This window comes from Gavialis gangeticus, unplaced genomic scaffold (assembly GCF_001723915.1).
Source record: "Gavialis gangeticus isolate Ggan-Ray unplaced genomic scaffold, GavGan_comp1, whole genome shotgun sequence".
Taxonomy (NCBI): domain Eukaryota; kingdom Metazoa; phylum Chordata; order Crocodylia; family Gavialidae; genus Gavialis; species Gavialis gangeticus.
In genome coordinates, this window is record NW_017729025.1 from 79638178 (window position 1) to 79656636 (window position 18459).

The window sequence follows — 18459 nt, forward strand, 5'->3', positions numbered from 1 at the left end:
GATTGTAGTTAATCCTCTTCTAATGAGTGTCCATCACTTTTAAGAAGTCTAGCACAAAATGAAAATTTACATTATTGGAGTTCTTCAAGATGCAAAGTCCATGTGCACATTTCCACAATTAATGGAAACATCTGCATACACCTGAACTCAAATTTCTGCCTAGCATTGCTCATGATAACTATACATGTGGAATCACCTTGTGTTTCACACACAATTTTTTTAAAAAGGTGGAGTGTGAAAACTTGCAACCACAGAATCCCAGGTAGAAAAATGTCTCTGAGACTGAGATGGTGAGCAGGATGCAGAATATACATATGGACATGCCTTGAAGAATTCCCCTTACTAGAAAGTAACTTCCTATAGGATGGGAAAACACATTTTGACCCTTTATTAGTGGATGCTGCGCCAAGGTCACCAAGAGTCTTGAGTTTGGCTGAGCTTAAGAATAGATCATTCTGCCTCTCCACAAGAGTATAAGATCCTTAGCACTCCTAAAGATCTTTAGCTCTCCTAGGCTAGGGACAAGTAATACACATAAACTGGTTTAAGTGATCAGAAACTGGTTTAAACCTGTAACAGAACAGACATTCAGTGCACATAAACCAGTTTCAACATGGCTGAAACTGGTTTAAGATAAACCTGGTTGAATGCAGTATCAGACTTAATTGATTTAGCTTAAACCGGTTTATGCAATGTCTGTGCCAGACCCCTTGCTGATTTAAGATACACCAGAGTCCCTCAGCATCCCAGCATGCTCTCTGGGCTGGGGTCTCTGCTCCAGCCCAGCCAGCATGGCCCCTCTGCTCCCCAGCCAGAGCAGGGACAGGCAGGGGTGAGGGTCTGGCCAGGGAGAGGTTTAGTCCCCCCCTCCCTGTCCCACCGGCAGGGACTCCAGCTGGGTCTACTGGTTGCTCCCCCCTCCTGCTGCAGCAGCGGTCACCATGGCCTCTGAACCCTGCGCTGGCTCCAGGCTCCCATGTCTGAGCTGAGCAGCTGCAGCAGGGAGAGAAACAGCTGCTCAGCTTGAGGCAAAAATCGGCCCTCCCCCTGCCGCTGTTGGCATCGGCTGAAGCCACCCGGAACCGACACCAGACTGCCCTGTGTCTGCTCTGCTGGCACCACTGCACCAGTGACATGGTGGAGGTGGCTGCACCTAGAAGCGTCAGCAGCAGGAAGGGGAGGGGCTTTTGCCCCCTGCACTGAGCAGCCTTTCTTTCCCACCGCTGCTGCTCAGCCTGGACTGGTGAGCCTGGAGCTGACTTGGGGTCAGGGCTACATGCACTGGTTCCTGCCTGTACCGCAGAGCTGGGGCCAGTGGCTAGCAGCAGCAGCAAAGGAGCTGCTGCAGCCAGGCTGCCAAAAAAGGCAGTCCTCCTGTGGAGCACCAGCCCTGCTGAAAGCCCAGGGAATGGTACCTCAGCCTGGTGGGACTGAGGGACCTGCTGGGGTCCAGACAAAGCCCCTGCACAAGTCAGATCCACCCAGCCCATGCCATCTAGCCATGCCCCTGACCAGCTGCTGGAGTGTCAAGGGGGGAGCAACCGTGATGGGGCAGGAGCCCCTCCCCAGTGGGGGAAGAGCACACTGCATAGTGAGGAAAGCGGCTGCAGTGGCAATGCTGTTGGAGCTCTGGCCCCCTCCAGGCCCAGATGCTGCCGCACATAGCCCATCACAGCTCTGCCCACCCTGCAACATGGCCCCCACCAGGAAAGGGCTTGTGCTGCCAGACATTGTGATGGGCTTCTGACCCCACCAAGGCCCTCTCCCACTGCAGTGGCCCAGCAGGGGCACAGCCAGCCCGTAGGGCCCTTTGGGGAGGGGTGGGCAGGGACGGGGTTATTCCCCCTCCCTCCACCAGATGGTGGAGGGGACAGCAGGGGCCTATTCTGCCACAGGGAGCAGCCTGCTCCTACAGCAGGGGTGGAGGGCAATCAGCAGACCCAGCTCAGGTCTCTGATGGTGGCACAGCAAGGGGGTGGAATTAAATCCCTCTCTGGCCGGTTCAACCCAGACTAGTCAGGTCCCCCTCCCAGCACAGTTTCCCTGCAGCTGAGGGTGTGCACTGGTACCCCTGGCTCCTGGCCTAAGCAACTGCAGGCATGTGCCCGCATGTCTGTTTTGTTACAAAGCACTCACCCTCTGCAGGTCAGACTAGCCTGCAAAGGTTGAATCAATTCAGGCTCCTGCTTTTTGAATGTCTGTCCCTAGCCCTAAAGACATTGATAACTTAAAAGTTTTCTAACATACCAAAAAAAGAACCCATCCTGTTTTGCCAGGTAGGTCTCAAAAGCTTTTCTGCTGTTGACCAAGATGCCTCAAACAGCTAATCCACTGGATGAGGCTTTTTCAGGGACATCGCAAAGCAGTCCCACATCCACTATAACAGCCCCATGCTGCTGAGGAGGATGAATCTCTGAGATAGAGAATATGAAGCTGGGAAAGAGGAGAGATAGGACTCCCCTTCCAGCTGATGATATAGTAACCTTTTGTATGGAGGATACTCCTCCAAGGAAGGGGACCCCAGTGGATATAAAGCAGCCAGTGGCAGTAGTGGGGAATTCAACCATTAGCTGGGTTTGTGATGTCCAGGAGGACCACATGATAACTTGCCTGCTGGGTGCAAAGCCAATGGAGGTTACAAGACGTGGATGCTGGAGAGAAGCCAGTGGTCACAATCCGCATGGGTACCAGTGACATAGGTAAGTGTGGGAGAGAGGTCCTGGAAGCTAAATTTAGGCTGCTAGGCAGGAAGTAAAAATCCAGAAGGATATCCACAGTTGTGTTCTCTAAAATCATTTGAGTTCCTTGCACACAGCCAGAGAGAGAGGCAGGGCTCCAGAGTCCCAGTACATGGATGAGATGATGGTTCAGGGAGAAAGGGTTTAGGTTTATCAGGAACTGGGGAACCTGTACAGAAAAGGTGGACTTCATCTGAATTAAAATGTTACCAGACTAAAAATTAAAAATGGTATACAGAAATTTTTTAAACTAAAAAGTGGGGGAAGCCAAAAAACACAGAACAACATGCAGGTCGGGTTCATGTAACCCCAAAAGGGGGCATTCATTCAAATGCTATACAGTCTTGAAGAAGATAAAACAGGAATAGGAAGTAAAACTGCAGATGATGGTAAGGATAAGTCCTTTGGATGCTTTTGTTACCATGAAGAAAAATAGCTTAACTTCCTGATTAAGTGGTTTATAGCAGACTTCTCCATAGCATCTCTTCTGTTCTTTCCCCACGTCCCCCTTTTACCTTTACCCACAAACTTCCAACACGTCTACCTCCCACCTCTTCTCATCGTCGGTGCAAATATATGCACCATGTCCTCTCTTGTTAATTTGCTTTTCTTTCCTAAAGGGAAATTCTACCATTCTATATCAATAGTCCAGTTCAGTCCAGTGATTTATCCCACCAGACCTCTGCAATACTGATTAAATCTTTTTTTTTTCTTTACTAAGACTTCTTATTCTTCCTGTTTGTTGCTCATATGGTATACACATCTATGACATGTGGCAGACTACCAAGTATTTTCCTTCCTGTATTATCTTACACTCCATTTCAAATGTTTTTTTTATCCCTCATCCTAAGACTTTGGCCTTTTGACAAACTTGCATTTTTTTTTTGCTCACCTGAGCAGCTTTTGTCACCAAATCTCTTTGAACCAGCCTCCTGCACACTGGGATTGAGTCTCAGAGGCCCAGCACTGCCACCTCCAACTCCCTACATACCAAGATTGGGCCCTGGGGCCCGGCACTGCTCTCCCAGCCCCCCACATTGGGATTGGGCCCTGGAACCCGATGTCACCCAGTGCCAAGCCCTGTGCACTGAGGTTGGGCATCCCATCCAGTGCACAGATCCCAGGATTTTCCATGCATCTGGAAATTTGGCAGTAAGGGAGCAGTGGCACCGCTCTCATGCTGCCAAAGTTCTAGACATGTGGAGAGCCCTGTGGACCAGATGACACAATGCCACAGGCCACATCTGATCCATGAGCCAGGCATTGAGTACCCCCGCTCAGAACCAAGACTACAGATTCTTACCTGGATTAACTTTATAACCCTTTTGTCCCTCAAAGAGTGAACTGTTTTTTCCCCCTCTCCTACCCACCTTGACTCTCAGCAGTACCTTCTCCTTCTTCCTCGTCACTTCCCTACCTTTTCTATTCTAATCACTACTTTCTATTCAGAAGCTCTGCTTCTTGCAGTCCCTTCACAGCACCTGACAAAGAGCCCCCAGCTTACAAAAGCTTACACTATAGATCTATAATTTAATTAGTCTATAAGTTGCAAATCTACCCTTCCTCTACCTATTAAGCACTGGACTCCTAAAAGTGACTAAGTTCCAGTTTGCCTTGCAGCTGAGACATTCTCTTTTAGCTCACTTACATGTTTTCTGAGGAGTTCTTGCAGCAGATACTCCCCCAGCCAGGTGGCTCCCTCTGCCTGGCTTTCCTCAACATGGAAATATAGGCTGCATTCCCAACAAAACAGGACCTCTAAAGTCGCAGTTCCTGGCCTACAAAGACCCTTCCATCCCCTCCCCAGGTGTAAGCAGAGGAAAAGCTAGCAATGGCATTTGTTTGCTAACCATTGTGCATCCTCCTAAGAATCCAACAAGAGAAGTAAAGAACCTCTCTCTCAGGCATCTCAAGGTGGCAGATCTCTCAGCCTCCCAAATCCAGTAATCTCTTATCCAAATATCAGAGACAGAAATTATGCAAAATTTACCTATTCTGCTCTGTGATCCTTTAGCCTTCAAGGCTTTTCAGTCCCTTGAAGTAATGTAGAATTACTGCAAGCATGTATCTATCAAGCAAAGCTATGTTGTGAAGATGTGAGAAGCAGCAGGAACACTTAACTAAGTTTCAGGTTCAGTATAAATGTTTTTACAAATTTTCACATGCAAGGACTATTTCATCAATAAAGATTAACAATAGCATTTATGAGAAGTAATTTATTAAACAGTATCTCAGAACTTATAAAAATGTAGCTTTAGTCAACATAGGAAACTAAGTTTTTAATCAACATACAGGCTAATCTTAGTAGAATATTTAACATTTACCTGTCTTTCTTACTTACCAGCTCTCTCATGCAAAGTTGACATTAAAGCTAAAAAATTATTTGTATTTTCTATCTCCTCGTGACTTCCTGAAGCACTGAGAGTGATTACACACTAATAAAGAAAGAAAGTATGGAAATATAAAAAGGTAATGTGAATTTAATCAAATTAGAATTATATTGAAAGACTCCCCCAACCATCTAGTCCCAAAGTCTATCAAAATTCAAACAATACAACTTTTTCTTCAACCAAGTTTTTGGATGAACCTGATTTCCGTACTACTTTTTCCTTCTTTTTAAGAGGCTCGATGAAGTTAAAGTACATATGTTTTTAAATCTGTTGTTAAACGTTTCCCAGACATGATTACTGGAAATAACAGTAAAATCATTTTACTTTACACATCCAAATGGCATTTTTCCAGATACACAAGTGCCATTTTACACTAGAGTGCAGCCAACTAAGCATACTCAGTAGCAACATGGAAACCTGCAGGTCCACACTGCACAGGAAGTAAGATCAACACTAGGTGCAAGCTCCAAAAAATAGTTCAAAAACTGCCATTGGGTGCAAAAAATGAACAGGATTCTGCCCTAAATGTCTTTACATACATTTCAGTCACAGCAGACTTGCAATAGTATTGCAACTTCATGCTCTCAGTAACCACTGCAAACCTAAGAGCAAGTGAGTGAGACCCTAAATCTCTCTTCTCTTTCCTCTCAAGTTCAAGCTTATATCTCTCATACTAACTGCTTGTCTCATGCTGAATTTTATTTTTCAAGCAAAATAAGGTGAGGAAAGGATACATTGTTTTTAAATGTTAAGAGAAAAACAAGTTGTGACAACCACCTCAATTCCCCATGCATCACACTTTCAAACAGGCTCTTAAAATTTTTGGTAGGACACATGGTGACTTTGTCAAGGGTTTACCTTTTGTTTCACCTCTGTAAATCTGTCCAAGTTTAACCAAATTACAAGCCTTTGGAGGGGAAAAAAAGATTCAGTTCACATATGCTCAGGAGTAACATCTTATATGTTAAGGAATGAAATCTCCCTGAATTCCATGAACAATAAGCATGATCCATTCCCTCATGGCACTTCATCTAAACGTGCCATGATTACAGAGTGACTGAGAGTGTATTCCATCTCAATATTACAGGAGTAAAGCCAGACACTTGAACTGAGAGCAGGGTGCTTGTCTCACCAGTGTTTTTAATACCACTTCTCCCCAGCTAGCACAACAGGAGTGTAGCAGGTAAAGATTACCAGTTTAAATATAGAAGGGACATGATCACATGAGGGGAAAGGAAAGGCAGATAGAGACAAGAAGTCTTTGAAGACGGAGACAAAGATCTGAAACATGAAAGACTACAACTGGCTGAATGAGAAAAGAGAAGCCCACCTGGCTCAGTGTGAATCACTAAGATCTCTCAAAAGACTGAAGTCCAGGGTTTGGAAAACTAGGACTGCTTGATATAGAGCCTTGATGACCAGAAGCAAGAACATCTTCCTAGGAATTGACCAAAGCTACTTCCCTTAGTAATACAGAAGGCTGTCTGTTTTCTAAGCTGTTATAAGATTTAGATAGTCATCTGCTAGAAAAGGGGCAAGTTTGATGGTCTGTAGCAGGGGTGTATACAGCCAACAGGCCAAATTCAGTCTGTAGAGCCCATTATCTGGCCCCCAGTACTGCCTCTAGTTCACAGTGGATGCATATGCAACATGTCATAAAAGCCCCACATACAGGGCCTGGAACATGCACTGCACATGGCAGCCCTTCTATCAATCTGTGATGCACACTGCACGCAGAACCCATGCCCCAGGATATGTGCCCAGCACCACTGTGGATCCACTGGTACACTTGCACCCCCCTTTGATTCCTGCTCCACCCAAAGTTTAAAACCAACTGCCTGGCAGTGGCAGCAGAATTTCTAGTCAGGTGGTGCTGAGGGAGTCAATTGACTTCACAGCTCTTACATTGTACCTGATCCTTCCCAAACTCTTCATTCCACATGTGTTAATGTTCCCCACTTCTTTCTAATGGTCTTGATGTTCCATCAATCAAGCTATCGTTTGTTCTGCAATTCTTTTGCCAGCTGTTCCTGGTAATGAAGCTCCTATTTCATAGCTCTGCAGACTATTTTTAACTCCTTCCAAAGAAATTATATTTGTTTTTTTCTTCAATATAGCCCTAGGTCCTTAGCATATTAGTAAAGATCCTAATTTGTTTTTCAGTGGAGAAAATGTGTTGTTTCATGTGATGATGCACCTCATCATCTGCACCCCCCTTTCAAAATTCTAGATCCGCCCATGTACATGCTGCATGTAGTACCCACCCCAACTGGTCTGGAATGCACGCCACACACAGCGCTCACTTCAGCCCAGTCCAGAACCTGTGCTGCACACATTGTGCCACCCACTCCCACAGTTATTCCAGGGAAAATGCCATGTGCAGCATGGGTCCCGAATTGGCTGGGGTAGGCACTGCCTGCAGCACGCGTCCCAGGGCAGTCAGAGGAAATACAGTATGCACTGGATCCAACATCGGGGGGTGAGGGGGAGGCTGGAAAGCAGGCAAGAGCAGTTCTGTGGGCCCGTTCCAGAAGCAGGGCTGGCTATGTGCCATTCATCTGGCCCATGGATCAGGTTTGACACAGTTCATCCTGCCTGTGTTCTGTATCTAGAACTTACACAAAAAACACAGTATTGAAGCTGAAACGTTAAGCACCCCAAGTTAGGAACTGTCAGACTTAAAACTGGCTATGCAATCTAAACCCAGTCTCTTTTTGTATAGTCTATAATTACATAATCACAAAGAATACAGGATTCATGCCTCATTCATCCCACTGAACAGACTTGTTTTAGACAGAGGATTACTTAGGGTTATGCAGTCAAGAGGGGTTTTTTTTATTTTAGGAGCTTCATTTCATGCATTTCAAGAGTTGGAAGATCTGAAGTAAATAAAGCAGGGCTTTGCAGAAAGGAGGCAGCTGAATGATACCTTGGAGAACTAGACTGTATGCCTGCAACAAAGCTCCTTCTGGTTCAATTAAACCAGATTTTTCCTCATTTTGCAGGTGAGTGACTTCAGATCCTGTGGATCTTTTGCAGAAGGGCTGAGCATTCACAGCTGTTACCAAAATTAATTGGAACTGTTTTGGACATACATTTTTCATATAAATGAAAAAAATCTGATTCTAATCGTCTCCAGTTGGACATTCATGGAAGATTATGGACATTTTTGATCTTAATTTCCCTCTGCATCTGTTCCCCTTAGGTAAAATAGGCAACCATTTACCTCCTCATTTCTCAGCTGTGAAAAGGGATTAACGTTTATGAAGCACACAGATAATGAAGTAACTGGCACCACAGAAAGGTTATAAGGAAGACCATTTTTTCTATATTCAGAGCAAGGTTTGACAGTGTGAATTAGAGGAAGTAATGGCTTAGACATTGAACAGTGAAGAAATAACAAGATGCTAAATAGCTGCTCACTACATGAGTACTGCCCACTCTGCATGAAATGAAGTAGGCCTGTGCGAAGCAGCTAGTATTCGCTTTGGATTCAAATTCAGATGATTTGGGGGACAGCAATTCAATTCACCGTCCCAAATCAATTTGAATCTGATTCGAAGATCCGGCCGCCAACGAATTGACCGCGTCTCCAAATCGAACAGGCCCCATCCCCCACCCACTCTTCCAGCCCCATCAATGGCAGCCCTCCCCAGCCTCAGTGTCCCGGCACTTTAAAAAAGTGTAGCAGCCAGTGAGTGCAGGGTATTTTTTTAAGTGCCAGGAAGCTGGGACCAGATGAAACAGCCATTGAAGAGGCTAGGAGAGCGGGCGGGGATCGGGGGCTGCTCAGGGGGGCTCAGGGAGCAGGCAAGGCATGGGGCCTAGTGGGGGTCCCCTCATTGCCCCCGCTTCCCTCTGCCAACCCCTCTTCCCTGCCCCCTACTGACTGGCACGGAGCCCAGGTCCAGCTCCCTGCAGCGGCAAGCAGGTACTGTCCAAATCTCCAAATCTTTTCTGAATCAATTCGGAGGCTTTGAATCAATTCGGACCTTTTTATTGGTCTCCCGATTCAATTTGGTGTTGAAGATTCAGCCTCTGTATCGGGCCAAATCTCCTCCAAATCAAATCAGCAACCAAAGTTCCGCACATCCCTAAAATGAGGCATGGACATTCACATGGATAGTGCCATCATTACTGAGTATACCAAGTTTTGAAGGAGATATTAAGCTTCATATTTCAACATTTAAGCTAATCTCTAACTGCTAGAGACCAAGATGACGTGTATACGGGGGGAGGGGGGTGCATCACATACACTTTAGAAGCAAGTTAACAGTCACTATAAGAGACAGAATACTGGAATAGATAGCCTTAAGAACTGTCATCCTAGTTGCTCCTAGTAACATTTCCAAAAACTAAGCCACGGACTATTTTCGCTCCTCCCCCCCAAATGGTGATTTACAACCTCCAGCATGAGGGCAACTTATCCTTTCTGAATGTTTATCCTAACAATAGATGGTTTTATTAACCAGAACCTTTTAAAATACTAATGAAATTTCATTTAAAATCACTAATATAATGATCTCTACAAGTTACCTACACAACCTGTAAAAAGTATTTTTTAAAATAAAATTGGATGTCATAAAAAGCTCTACTTTTTCAAATGTTAGTCACGATTTGTCAGTTATACATTAGCTCAGTTTTTAAGAACAACTTAGTAGTTTCAAGTATGTCATGGCCAACATAAGTGTAACTTTGAATAATTTTAGATCTCCCTCAGATATCCGAGTAATGGCAGAATGACTTGCACAACTTTTTCTTCCTTCTCATGTTGAAGTTCTTGGTCAGCCAGTAACTACTGAATTACAATCTGTGTTTGTGAAATCACGCTGTTCCCTTCTATAAGATGGAAGATATTTTATTAGTATGATAAAAAGTGACATATTTCTAACCTGAAGTTCCTCCCAGAGTTTTGTCCTCATTTCTCTGCCTTGTTTTTTAATTGTTCTCTCTTGAGATTGTTTCTTTGCCAAGATCTTGTCCAGTTTATTCATCTTTCTTATAGCTTCTTGAATCTTAGGATCCACATCTTTTTCTTCACAAACTTCTAGATTAGTAAAATGTAATGCAGTTAAGATTTTAAAAAGGATGCTGGCTTAAAAAGTTCAATTAAACTAAATAACAAGCCAATTAAACTGCCAGGGATTTTGCCAGCAATTTCAGTAGGAATACAGTTCTTCACTGGCATTTGTAAGTAAGTATGTGGTTTCTACCATTGGATAGCTGTAGCAGAATAAAAGTAACATTTTTTCGAGCAGATATCAGAGCTGCTCTTTTAGCTGAACAACTATCTCCAAAGCCAAGGGAGGGAGTACTAGACCCAGTTAGGCAAAGAGATTACCTGTGGTAGAAGACAGAATTCACCATGAAGGATATTAGTAGTTCTACCAGGTTTAAAAATCTGTTTGGGCTCCATATGCAACACAAGCACAGAAGATAGCTAGGACTGTCTCTTCTAGCTGGCCATGGATCTTGCTGAATTTGATCCTGAAACTACTGGATTCTTGAATGGGGCTTCATTTAATTAAGTCCTGTATTTAGGACAGAAGAATTCCATGTACCAGTACAGGCTGTGGGCTGACTGGCTGGGCAACAGGTCTGCAGAAAAGGACCTGGGGATTACAGTGGACAGTAAGATGCATATGAGCCAGCAGTGTTGCCAAGAAGACTAATGGCATACTGGGCTACCTTAGTAGGAAGGTTGCCAGCAGGTCAAGGGAGGTAATTACTCCCCTCTATTCAGCTCTGGTGAGGCCACACCTGGAGCAGTGTTCAGTTTGCCTCCCCCCACCCCCCACTACAGAAAGGATGTGGACAAACTGGAGAGAGTTGAATGGGGAGCAACAAAAATTGTGAGGGGTTTGGGGCACATGACTTATGAGGAGAGGCTGAGGGAACTGGTCTGATTTAGTCTAGAGAAGAATAGACTGAGAGGGGATTTAACAGCAGCCTTCAACTACCTGAAAGGGGAGTTCAAAAGAGCATGGAGCTAGACTGTTCTCAGTGGTAGCAGATGACAGGACAAGGAGCAGCAGTCTCAAGTTGCAGCAAGGGAAGTTTAGGTTGGATATTAGGAAGAATTTTCTCATCAGGAGGGTAGTAAAGCACTGGAACAGGTTGCCCAGAGCGGTGGTGGACTCTCCATCCTTGGAGGTTTTTAAGATTCAGCTAGACAAAGCCTTGGCTGGGATGATCTAGTTGGGGATGGTCCTGCTTTGAGCAGTGGGTTGGACCAGATGACCTAAGGTCCCTTCCAACCCTAATTTTCTATAGTTCTAAGTCACAAATGAGCAAGTGGCAGATGAGTGGCACAGAGATGGTCCATGTGCCAGCCTCACTTGCCAGAATTGGGCCTTGTGCAAGACCATGGCCTGTGGGTTCCCAACCGATGCATAAGGAGCCCTGCAAGCCACATGACATGGTCCACAGGATGGGAGTTGGGCACCCCTATTTTAGAGGACTTGCACCATTGGTCCAAAAAGTCTCCCCATCACCAAGTTCTGCTTGCTTATTTGCTTCTGAGCTGACAAAACCCAGAGTAGCATCAGGAACTTGGGTTGGTTTTATTTACCTGAACCTTTTAGAATACTAATGACCTATTCATTGTAACATCTAGTACAGCATGAGTCCTATTGGCTAATTATACCCACTAAAATATGAAATGTATCATCCTTCATGTGTAAATTCTTAACTTCATGTCACATTCACAGTTATTGTTTTCCTTCTTTTACTGCACTAAAAACATACACACATCCTTAATTAAGTCCTCTACTGCCACACTTAACTGAAAGAAGTGAGAAGAAATGGAAACTGCACTATTCACTTAATACATCTCATAATACCTTCTTTTACATTAGTTAGCTGCTCTTGAGAAGCTTCATTTAAATTGGGAGGCTCAGTTTCAGCACAATCCTCTCCAGAATCTGAGCTAGAAATGTATTCTGAAAAACAAAGTCAATAATAATAATAATAATAAATTATTTGAAATAATCTATAATTAAAGATGACTGAAGCAGTCATCAAGAGAATTAAATACATTTTTTCATGTCAATCATAAAATACACTCATTACAATTCCCCACTGTATAGAAAAAGGGTACTTATCATTATGTTGAGATCTGGGGGTTAAAACACAGAACAGGGAAATCAAGGTACCTCTTTTATTCCTAGTTCTTACACAGAATCTCTATGGGTAGAAATAGACATTGCCAACCAAAGTGTATCAACTGTGGTAGGACATGTCCAACACACACATCACTGTGGGCAAGGGGACAATATGTTCCCTAGATGCAAGACAGAAAGGAACCCAGGGAATCCCTGGGCTCCGTGCTGCCCCAAGTCAGGTCCTGTGCAAGCACAGGTCAACACAGTTCCCAGTATGCGGTGGTGTAAAGGTACATGGTGGTACAGGAGCTGGGGAATCCCTGGTGTCCCATGCCTCCACATGGGGACTTAGGCTAACCTGTGCCAACAGGGGTCCTGGCAATGAGGTGAAGGGCAATGTAGATTTCCTGGCTGCCACTCTCCCATATTCCTCAGCCTGAAGCACAGGTTGGCGCAGGGACTACACAGCACCCACTCTGGCCCATGCCTCCACCTGAAGCACAGGTCATCACAGGTCCCAGCCAGGGGAGGTGCAAGTCGGCACAGAAGCCAGGGAATTCCCAAGGCCCTGTGCCTCTAACTGGGACCTGCACCACATCCTGAACCAATCCAAAGACATGGGTCAGCACAGGTACTGGCATGGAGGCACAGGGTGCTGGGAACTCCCCAGATCCTGCTCTTCCCTGCACCTCGTCAGGACCTATGCTGACTTATGCTTCACACAAAAACACAGGTCAGCACAGGACAGAGTGGCACAGGAGCCAGGGATTCCCCAGCTCCCCATGTCTTCATGACAGACCCAGTGCTGACCCAGGCCTCTGCATGAAGCACAGGTCAGCAAGTCCTTTTGCATGGTAGCAGGGGGCCTGCACAGGCTTTCCCAGTTGCAGAGATGCCCCTAGAAATCCATGGACACCCAGGGCATCTCTGTAAGTTGGACAAGTCATATAGATGTTCTGCAGCCTAGAGGGATGCAATCCTACCCAGGGTGCACAGGATTAGTTCCCCCAAACTTGCCCATACTCTACCACTGCAGAGCAAATAGACATCAGGCACAATAAAGCAACACACTGATGTGATATGACAAAGGGTAAGGATGTCTATTTTCTCAGCTTTTGTGCCACCACAAAAATTATTATAGCAGCACAAACACTATGTCAGGCAATGTCGGTTTCAACCCTACATAACTTTGAAGCAGCGGATAAATAACTTGTTCTATTTACCAACCTGTAAAACAGCAGTACAGCTTACTTTAAGTGCACAGCTTCTGATCTAGCACTATATTTATTACAGCAGTATCTGCAAGCAGAATCTAGCTAGTTATTCAAAAACTATCTTCTGTAGAGCTAAGCAACAGGTTGAAGTCAGTCATTGTCCTACCTGACAACTCAGAATTCTGCATCTGCTGGAAAATGCAGGTAGTTTCCTCCTCCATGGTTTGTTGCAGTGTTCTCATTTTCTGGGTTTTATATTTCTCTCTACTGTTATCCTGGTTTTCTTCTGAACTGCTCTTTCCTGAATTGTCTTGTTTATGATCACTGTCCAAATCACCTTGATAATCAACCTAAAATTGGGTAAAATTTAATACTGATCACAAATGTAGGAATGACCTGTTAGGAAAAAAAATCACGCATTGTTACGAATGTTAACAATATACTTGCAAGTACTCTTAGCCAAGGATCTCAGGCTTCTTTACAAATAAAGTAGTACTCTCAACTCATACCAACAATGTTCTTTCATAGAGAGCTGGCTAATGTGTCTCTCTCACAGGTTCAGTGTCATATACTAAGTGGCAAATTTGGGATGGGGAAGAAATTTTTCTCCATGTCAGATTGGAATGGACCTTAGGAGTTTGGCATGTACACTGATAAATTTCCTGCTCCTAGAAGGCACCTGGCATTGTGGTACATTGACCTCTCTTATTCAATCTTTGGGAGATAAGCAAAGCCCTACTCCAGCTGAAGTCTTTGAGTTTAATTTAGGGGTATCTGGGCAACATTTTAATGGGCTAACTACAAGAGTGCAGACTAGATTACCTGATAGTCACTTCTAGACTTTATCTGTAACTATGACAAAAAAGCCTTACAATATTTGCACACCGAACAGACACTTACCCACATTATATTATCTGAATTTAATATAAGATAGGCTGATAACATACACAGCATTGTCAGCATAATGGTATTAGCACCACCAAATCTGATTAGTTCCCATCATTGTCAAGGCTTCTAATTGTCAATTTTTGAGCTGCTATAAGGAGTCTTGAAAGAAGGTAAAATAGGTCTGAAACTGACTAATCTCCAGCCCTTTTAAGGTTCCAATTATTTGTACTTCAGTGCCTCTGAAACAGCTAAATGGAGTACAACTAGTTACAATGTAAAGCAAATACTACTAGTTAAAGTTAAAGTAAACAAGAAGTTAAGTAGAATAAAGTTACAAAATAGTGAAGCTGAGGTACACGGCTATATACTTAAGCATTTATGTACTTTGTCAAAAAGCAGATAACTAGAATTTGTTACAGTGTACAGGTTTCCCTCGCTTTATGGGAGTTCTGTATGTGCGAATTCAGTCTTATGCGATGACTCTTTTTATTTAAAAAATCCATTATATGCAAGGTAAATTCACCCTTCTGCGATCGGTGTGGTAGAAGCCCGTAGTCAGCTGATCTGTGCAGTGCATTGTGTGAGTGACACACACCAAAATATAACCTCCTGTGTATATCTGTTCTGCTTGCTCACTGTCTGTGACACGTTTCTGTAGTTGTCATACCCATTATGATAGTGCCCTGTGCTTGTGGGTACTGTCTGCTGTTGGTGAGTACCAAAATTGTCTTGTAAAAGTGGTAGAAATGGGTCCAGGGTTCAGTACAGTTGAGGTCTTGGAACGTATCCCTATTTGTTACATTGTAAAATGGGTTTCCTTTACGCAAATTGGAGTTACGCACCATTTTCCAGGAAAGCATGTACAGCATAAAGCAAGGGAAACCTGTACTAGGACCAGTATTTTGTAATGCAATTCAGCAAATTACGCACTTATATAAGGGCCTTGTTATGCATTAATTTTAGGCAGCAACTTGTGCTCTTAACATCTGGGATCAGTGGCGTACCATGGGTCTCTGGCACCCGGGAGTCAGTGCTTCCACTTGCGCTGCCTCCCCCCACAGCCAATTGCCGAGCGGGAGGTTCCTCCAGTGGCTAAGTGGAGGCGGGGGGGAAGTCCCCTGGCGGCTGATCATCAAGCCCAGAAATGCCGGTGGCAAAACCATAAGTGCCACCAGGGGACCAAGTATGCCCCCACTCCCTGTTACTATGCTACTGCCAGAATTGTCCACACATTAACACCTGAAGCATACTTTAGGGTGTATAGGGTATTGGTTTTGAGTCTACCATTTCTTTTGAAAAATACTGATGAGCACTCACACAGCAATTTTTATCATAAACCACAAAGCACATTACAAAGTTTTAACAAGAGAGATTTTATCTTTTCTTCTTTTCAGACAAAGGTTGTGATGTGCCAAAGATTAACATAGTTACCTTTGATAAGCATGGCTCTGGTGTTAACACCTCCAAAGATGCGCTTGAAGCTCGGCTACCAAGATGAGCTCTGGAGCTAGACGCAGGCCTTGAAATTTCATCCAGGTTTCCTCTTGTAATATCCATTGTGGTCTAAAATGAATAAAAGGCCAAAAAAAAAAAGAGCTACTACATAATAATAACTTGCCCCCTTACCCCATGAAAGTTAGGCTACAAATCAAATAGGACTAGAAGTCCTAAAAAATTAGGCATCTTTGATGAGAAACATATACAAGGGGCACGTCTACACATGCGCATTTACTGCACAGTAACTGAGATTACTGCAAAGTACAGGCAGACATCTACACGTACACACCGGTACTGTGCAGTAAATATGGTGACTTACGCCCACTTGAGTATAAATTTGATACCTGCCTGAGGCAGGTATCAAATTTATGTCCAATTAGTTATGCACAGTAACACACATGTAGATGCATTACTGCACAGTAACCCAGAGGGCCTCCCTGCTGGGTCGGCCCAGCCACTAGGGGGCCGGCCTTAGCCCAGCTTCAGGGCTCCTGGCTAGCTGCCACTCCAGGCTTCAACTTGGGACTAAAGTTAGTCCCAAGTGCTGGCAGCCAGCTCTGGCTCCAGTTTGGGACTGAAGTTAGTCCAGGAGTGGGCAAAATACGGCCCACGGGCCGCATCCCACCCACCAAGCACTTCCCTCCGGCCCGCAGAGCCCCTTCAAAACCCACATAATGGCAGCTGTCTCTCTAAAAGCCTCCAGCGGCACCAGCCGCTGGCTGCAGCACTTCAGACTGTTTACTTGGGTGCTGGTTGCAAGGCAACCAACCCTGAACTCAGCCTGACCCAGCTGGCCCCGCCCCTGGCTCAGGCCACGTTTGCAGCTTGAGAGGGGTCAGGGGGCTGGAGCAGAACCTGTGGCGCCAGTGAGGGGAAAGTGTCTGAGCCGGGTTCTGCTTTGCTGCACAGGACTGGAAAGGGCCCTGCCCTGCAGGTAAGCCCAGGAAAGTGGCTGCTGGGCAAGCTTTCCCCATGCCATGCCACTCGGGCCATGCAGGGTATGGCTGGGCCGGCACTAGGGAGGGGAAGCAGCAGCTGGACCACAGCTCCAGCCCAGTCAGCACCAGGGAGAAGAAGTGGCAGCAGAGCCGTGTGCCACTCAGGACAGGATGAGCCCAGCCAGAGCAGCAGGGGCTCAGCAGCATTTTCCCCCTACCTGTGCTGATCAGTCCCAAGCAGCACACAGCTCCACCGCCGCTTCTGCTGGCCAGGCTCACCCTGACCCCAGCAGCACGTGGGAAGCTGGCTTCAGCTGCATGCTGCTCTGGATGGGACAGACCCGGCCGTGTCTGCACCGGCCAGAAAAGGCAGCATGCAGCTGAAGTGGGCTTCTCGCATGCTGCTAGGGATGGGAGGATCCCGGCCAGGTCAGCACCAGCCAGCAGAAGCAGCAGAGCCATGTGCCACTCAACACTGACAGGCACAGGCAGCGGGAAAGTGCAGCTGAGCCCCTGCCGCTCCAGCCGGGCTCATCCCGTCCTGAGCAGCACACGGCTCCACCGCTGCTTATGCTGGCTGGTGCAGACCTGGCCGGGCTCCTCCCGTCCCCAGCAGCACGTGAGACGCTGGCTTCAGCCACATGGTGCTGGGGATGGGAAGAGCCTGGCCTGGTCTGCACCGGCCAACAGAAGCGGTATCAGAGCCGTGTGCCACTCAGGACTGACTGGTACAGGTAGCGGGAAAGTGCAGCTGAGCCCTTGCTGCTTCGGCCAGGCTCATCCCATCCCAAGCGGCACATGGCTCCCACGCCACTTCTGCTGGCTGGTACAGACCCGGTTGGGCTCCTCCCATCCCCAGCAGTGCATGGGAAACCAGCTTCAGCTGCATGCCACTTTTCCTGGCCAGTGCAGACCCAGCTGGGTCATCCCATCCAGAGCAGCATGCAGCTGATGCCAGCTTCCCATGTGCTGCTGGGGACTGGGCAAGCCTGACTGGCCAGAAGAAGCAGTGGCAGAGCCTCTTCCTTTTGGGACCAGCTGGCACAGGTAGGGGGAAAGTTCTGGGGGAGGTCTGATGCCCTTGAAACCCCAGTGCTGAGGCAGGATGTTAGAGGGGTCACAACCCCTTGCTACCTGGTAAGTTGTGCAAGGGGAGGGACTTCTGGTGGCAAAGGTCAGAGCTCAGGGGGCAGGAATTCCAAGATGGTAACCACAGGGTGGGGCAACTGAAGGGGCAGGGCTACCCATGTGGCCCTTGACAACTCACCAAAACTCATCAAGCGGCCCTCCACCTGAAATAATTGCCCACCCCTGAGTTCGTCCCAAGGGCTGGCAGCCATGTGGTCAGAGTGGCCACAAAGGCACATGGCCACAGTGGCCACAAAGGCACATGGCAGGCTGCTCTGACCTGGGACTAAATTTAGTCCCAAGACACCTGCACATGTAGGCGCTGGCCTATTCCTGCTTACTACACAGTAATTTACTGCACAGTACATTTAAGCCAGTGTAAATGCACATGTAGTCATGCCAAGTATTCACTAGTTCTCCATTTATCTTGGGTACATTTGTATGGAGTCACTGACTCAAAGCAAAAATTAAGCAGGCTGGTTACAAGACGTGCAAGCATATCTAAATAGTTTCATAGTTTCACAGATTTAGGGTCGGAAGAGACCTAGTAGATCTTCTAGCCC

General features: G+C 46.0%; 1 protein-coding gene across 5 annotated transcripts in view; it reads right to left on the reverse strand.

Annotated features, from left to right (window-relative positions):
• The window catches only part of FSIP1 (fibrous sheath interacting protein 1), a 203002-nt gene that overhangs the window by 172999 nt on the left and 11544 nt on the right, over positions 1–18459 (reverse strand). For 4 of the 5 annotated variants that reach the window (XM_019518978.1, XM_019518981.1, XM_019518977.1 and 1 more), the window contains 5 exons: positions 15765–15896; positions 13612–13795; positions 11971–12069; positions 10021–10175; positions 5080–5173 (listed from right to left, as the gene is read on the reverse strand). In XM_019518978.1, the coding sequence (XP_019374523.1) occupies positions 5080–5173; positions 10021–10175; positions 11971–12069; positions 13612–13795; positions 15765–15890 (658 nt within the window). In that variant the 5' untranslated portion in view covers positions 15891–15896. Of the gene's footprint in view, positions 1–5079; positions 5174–10020; positions 10176–11970; positions 12070–13611; positions 13842–15764; positions 15897–18459 lie in introns of those variants that run through there. The other variant, XM_019518982.1, reaches the window with a different exon arrangement.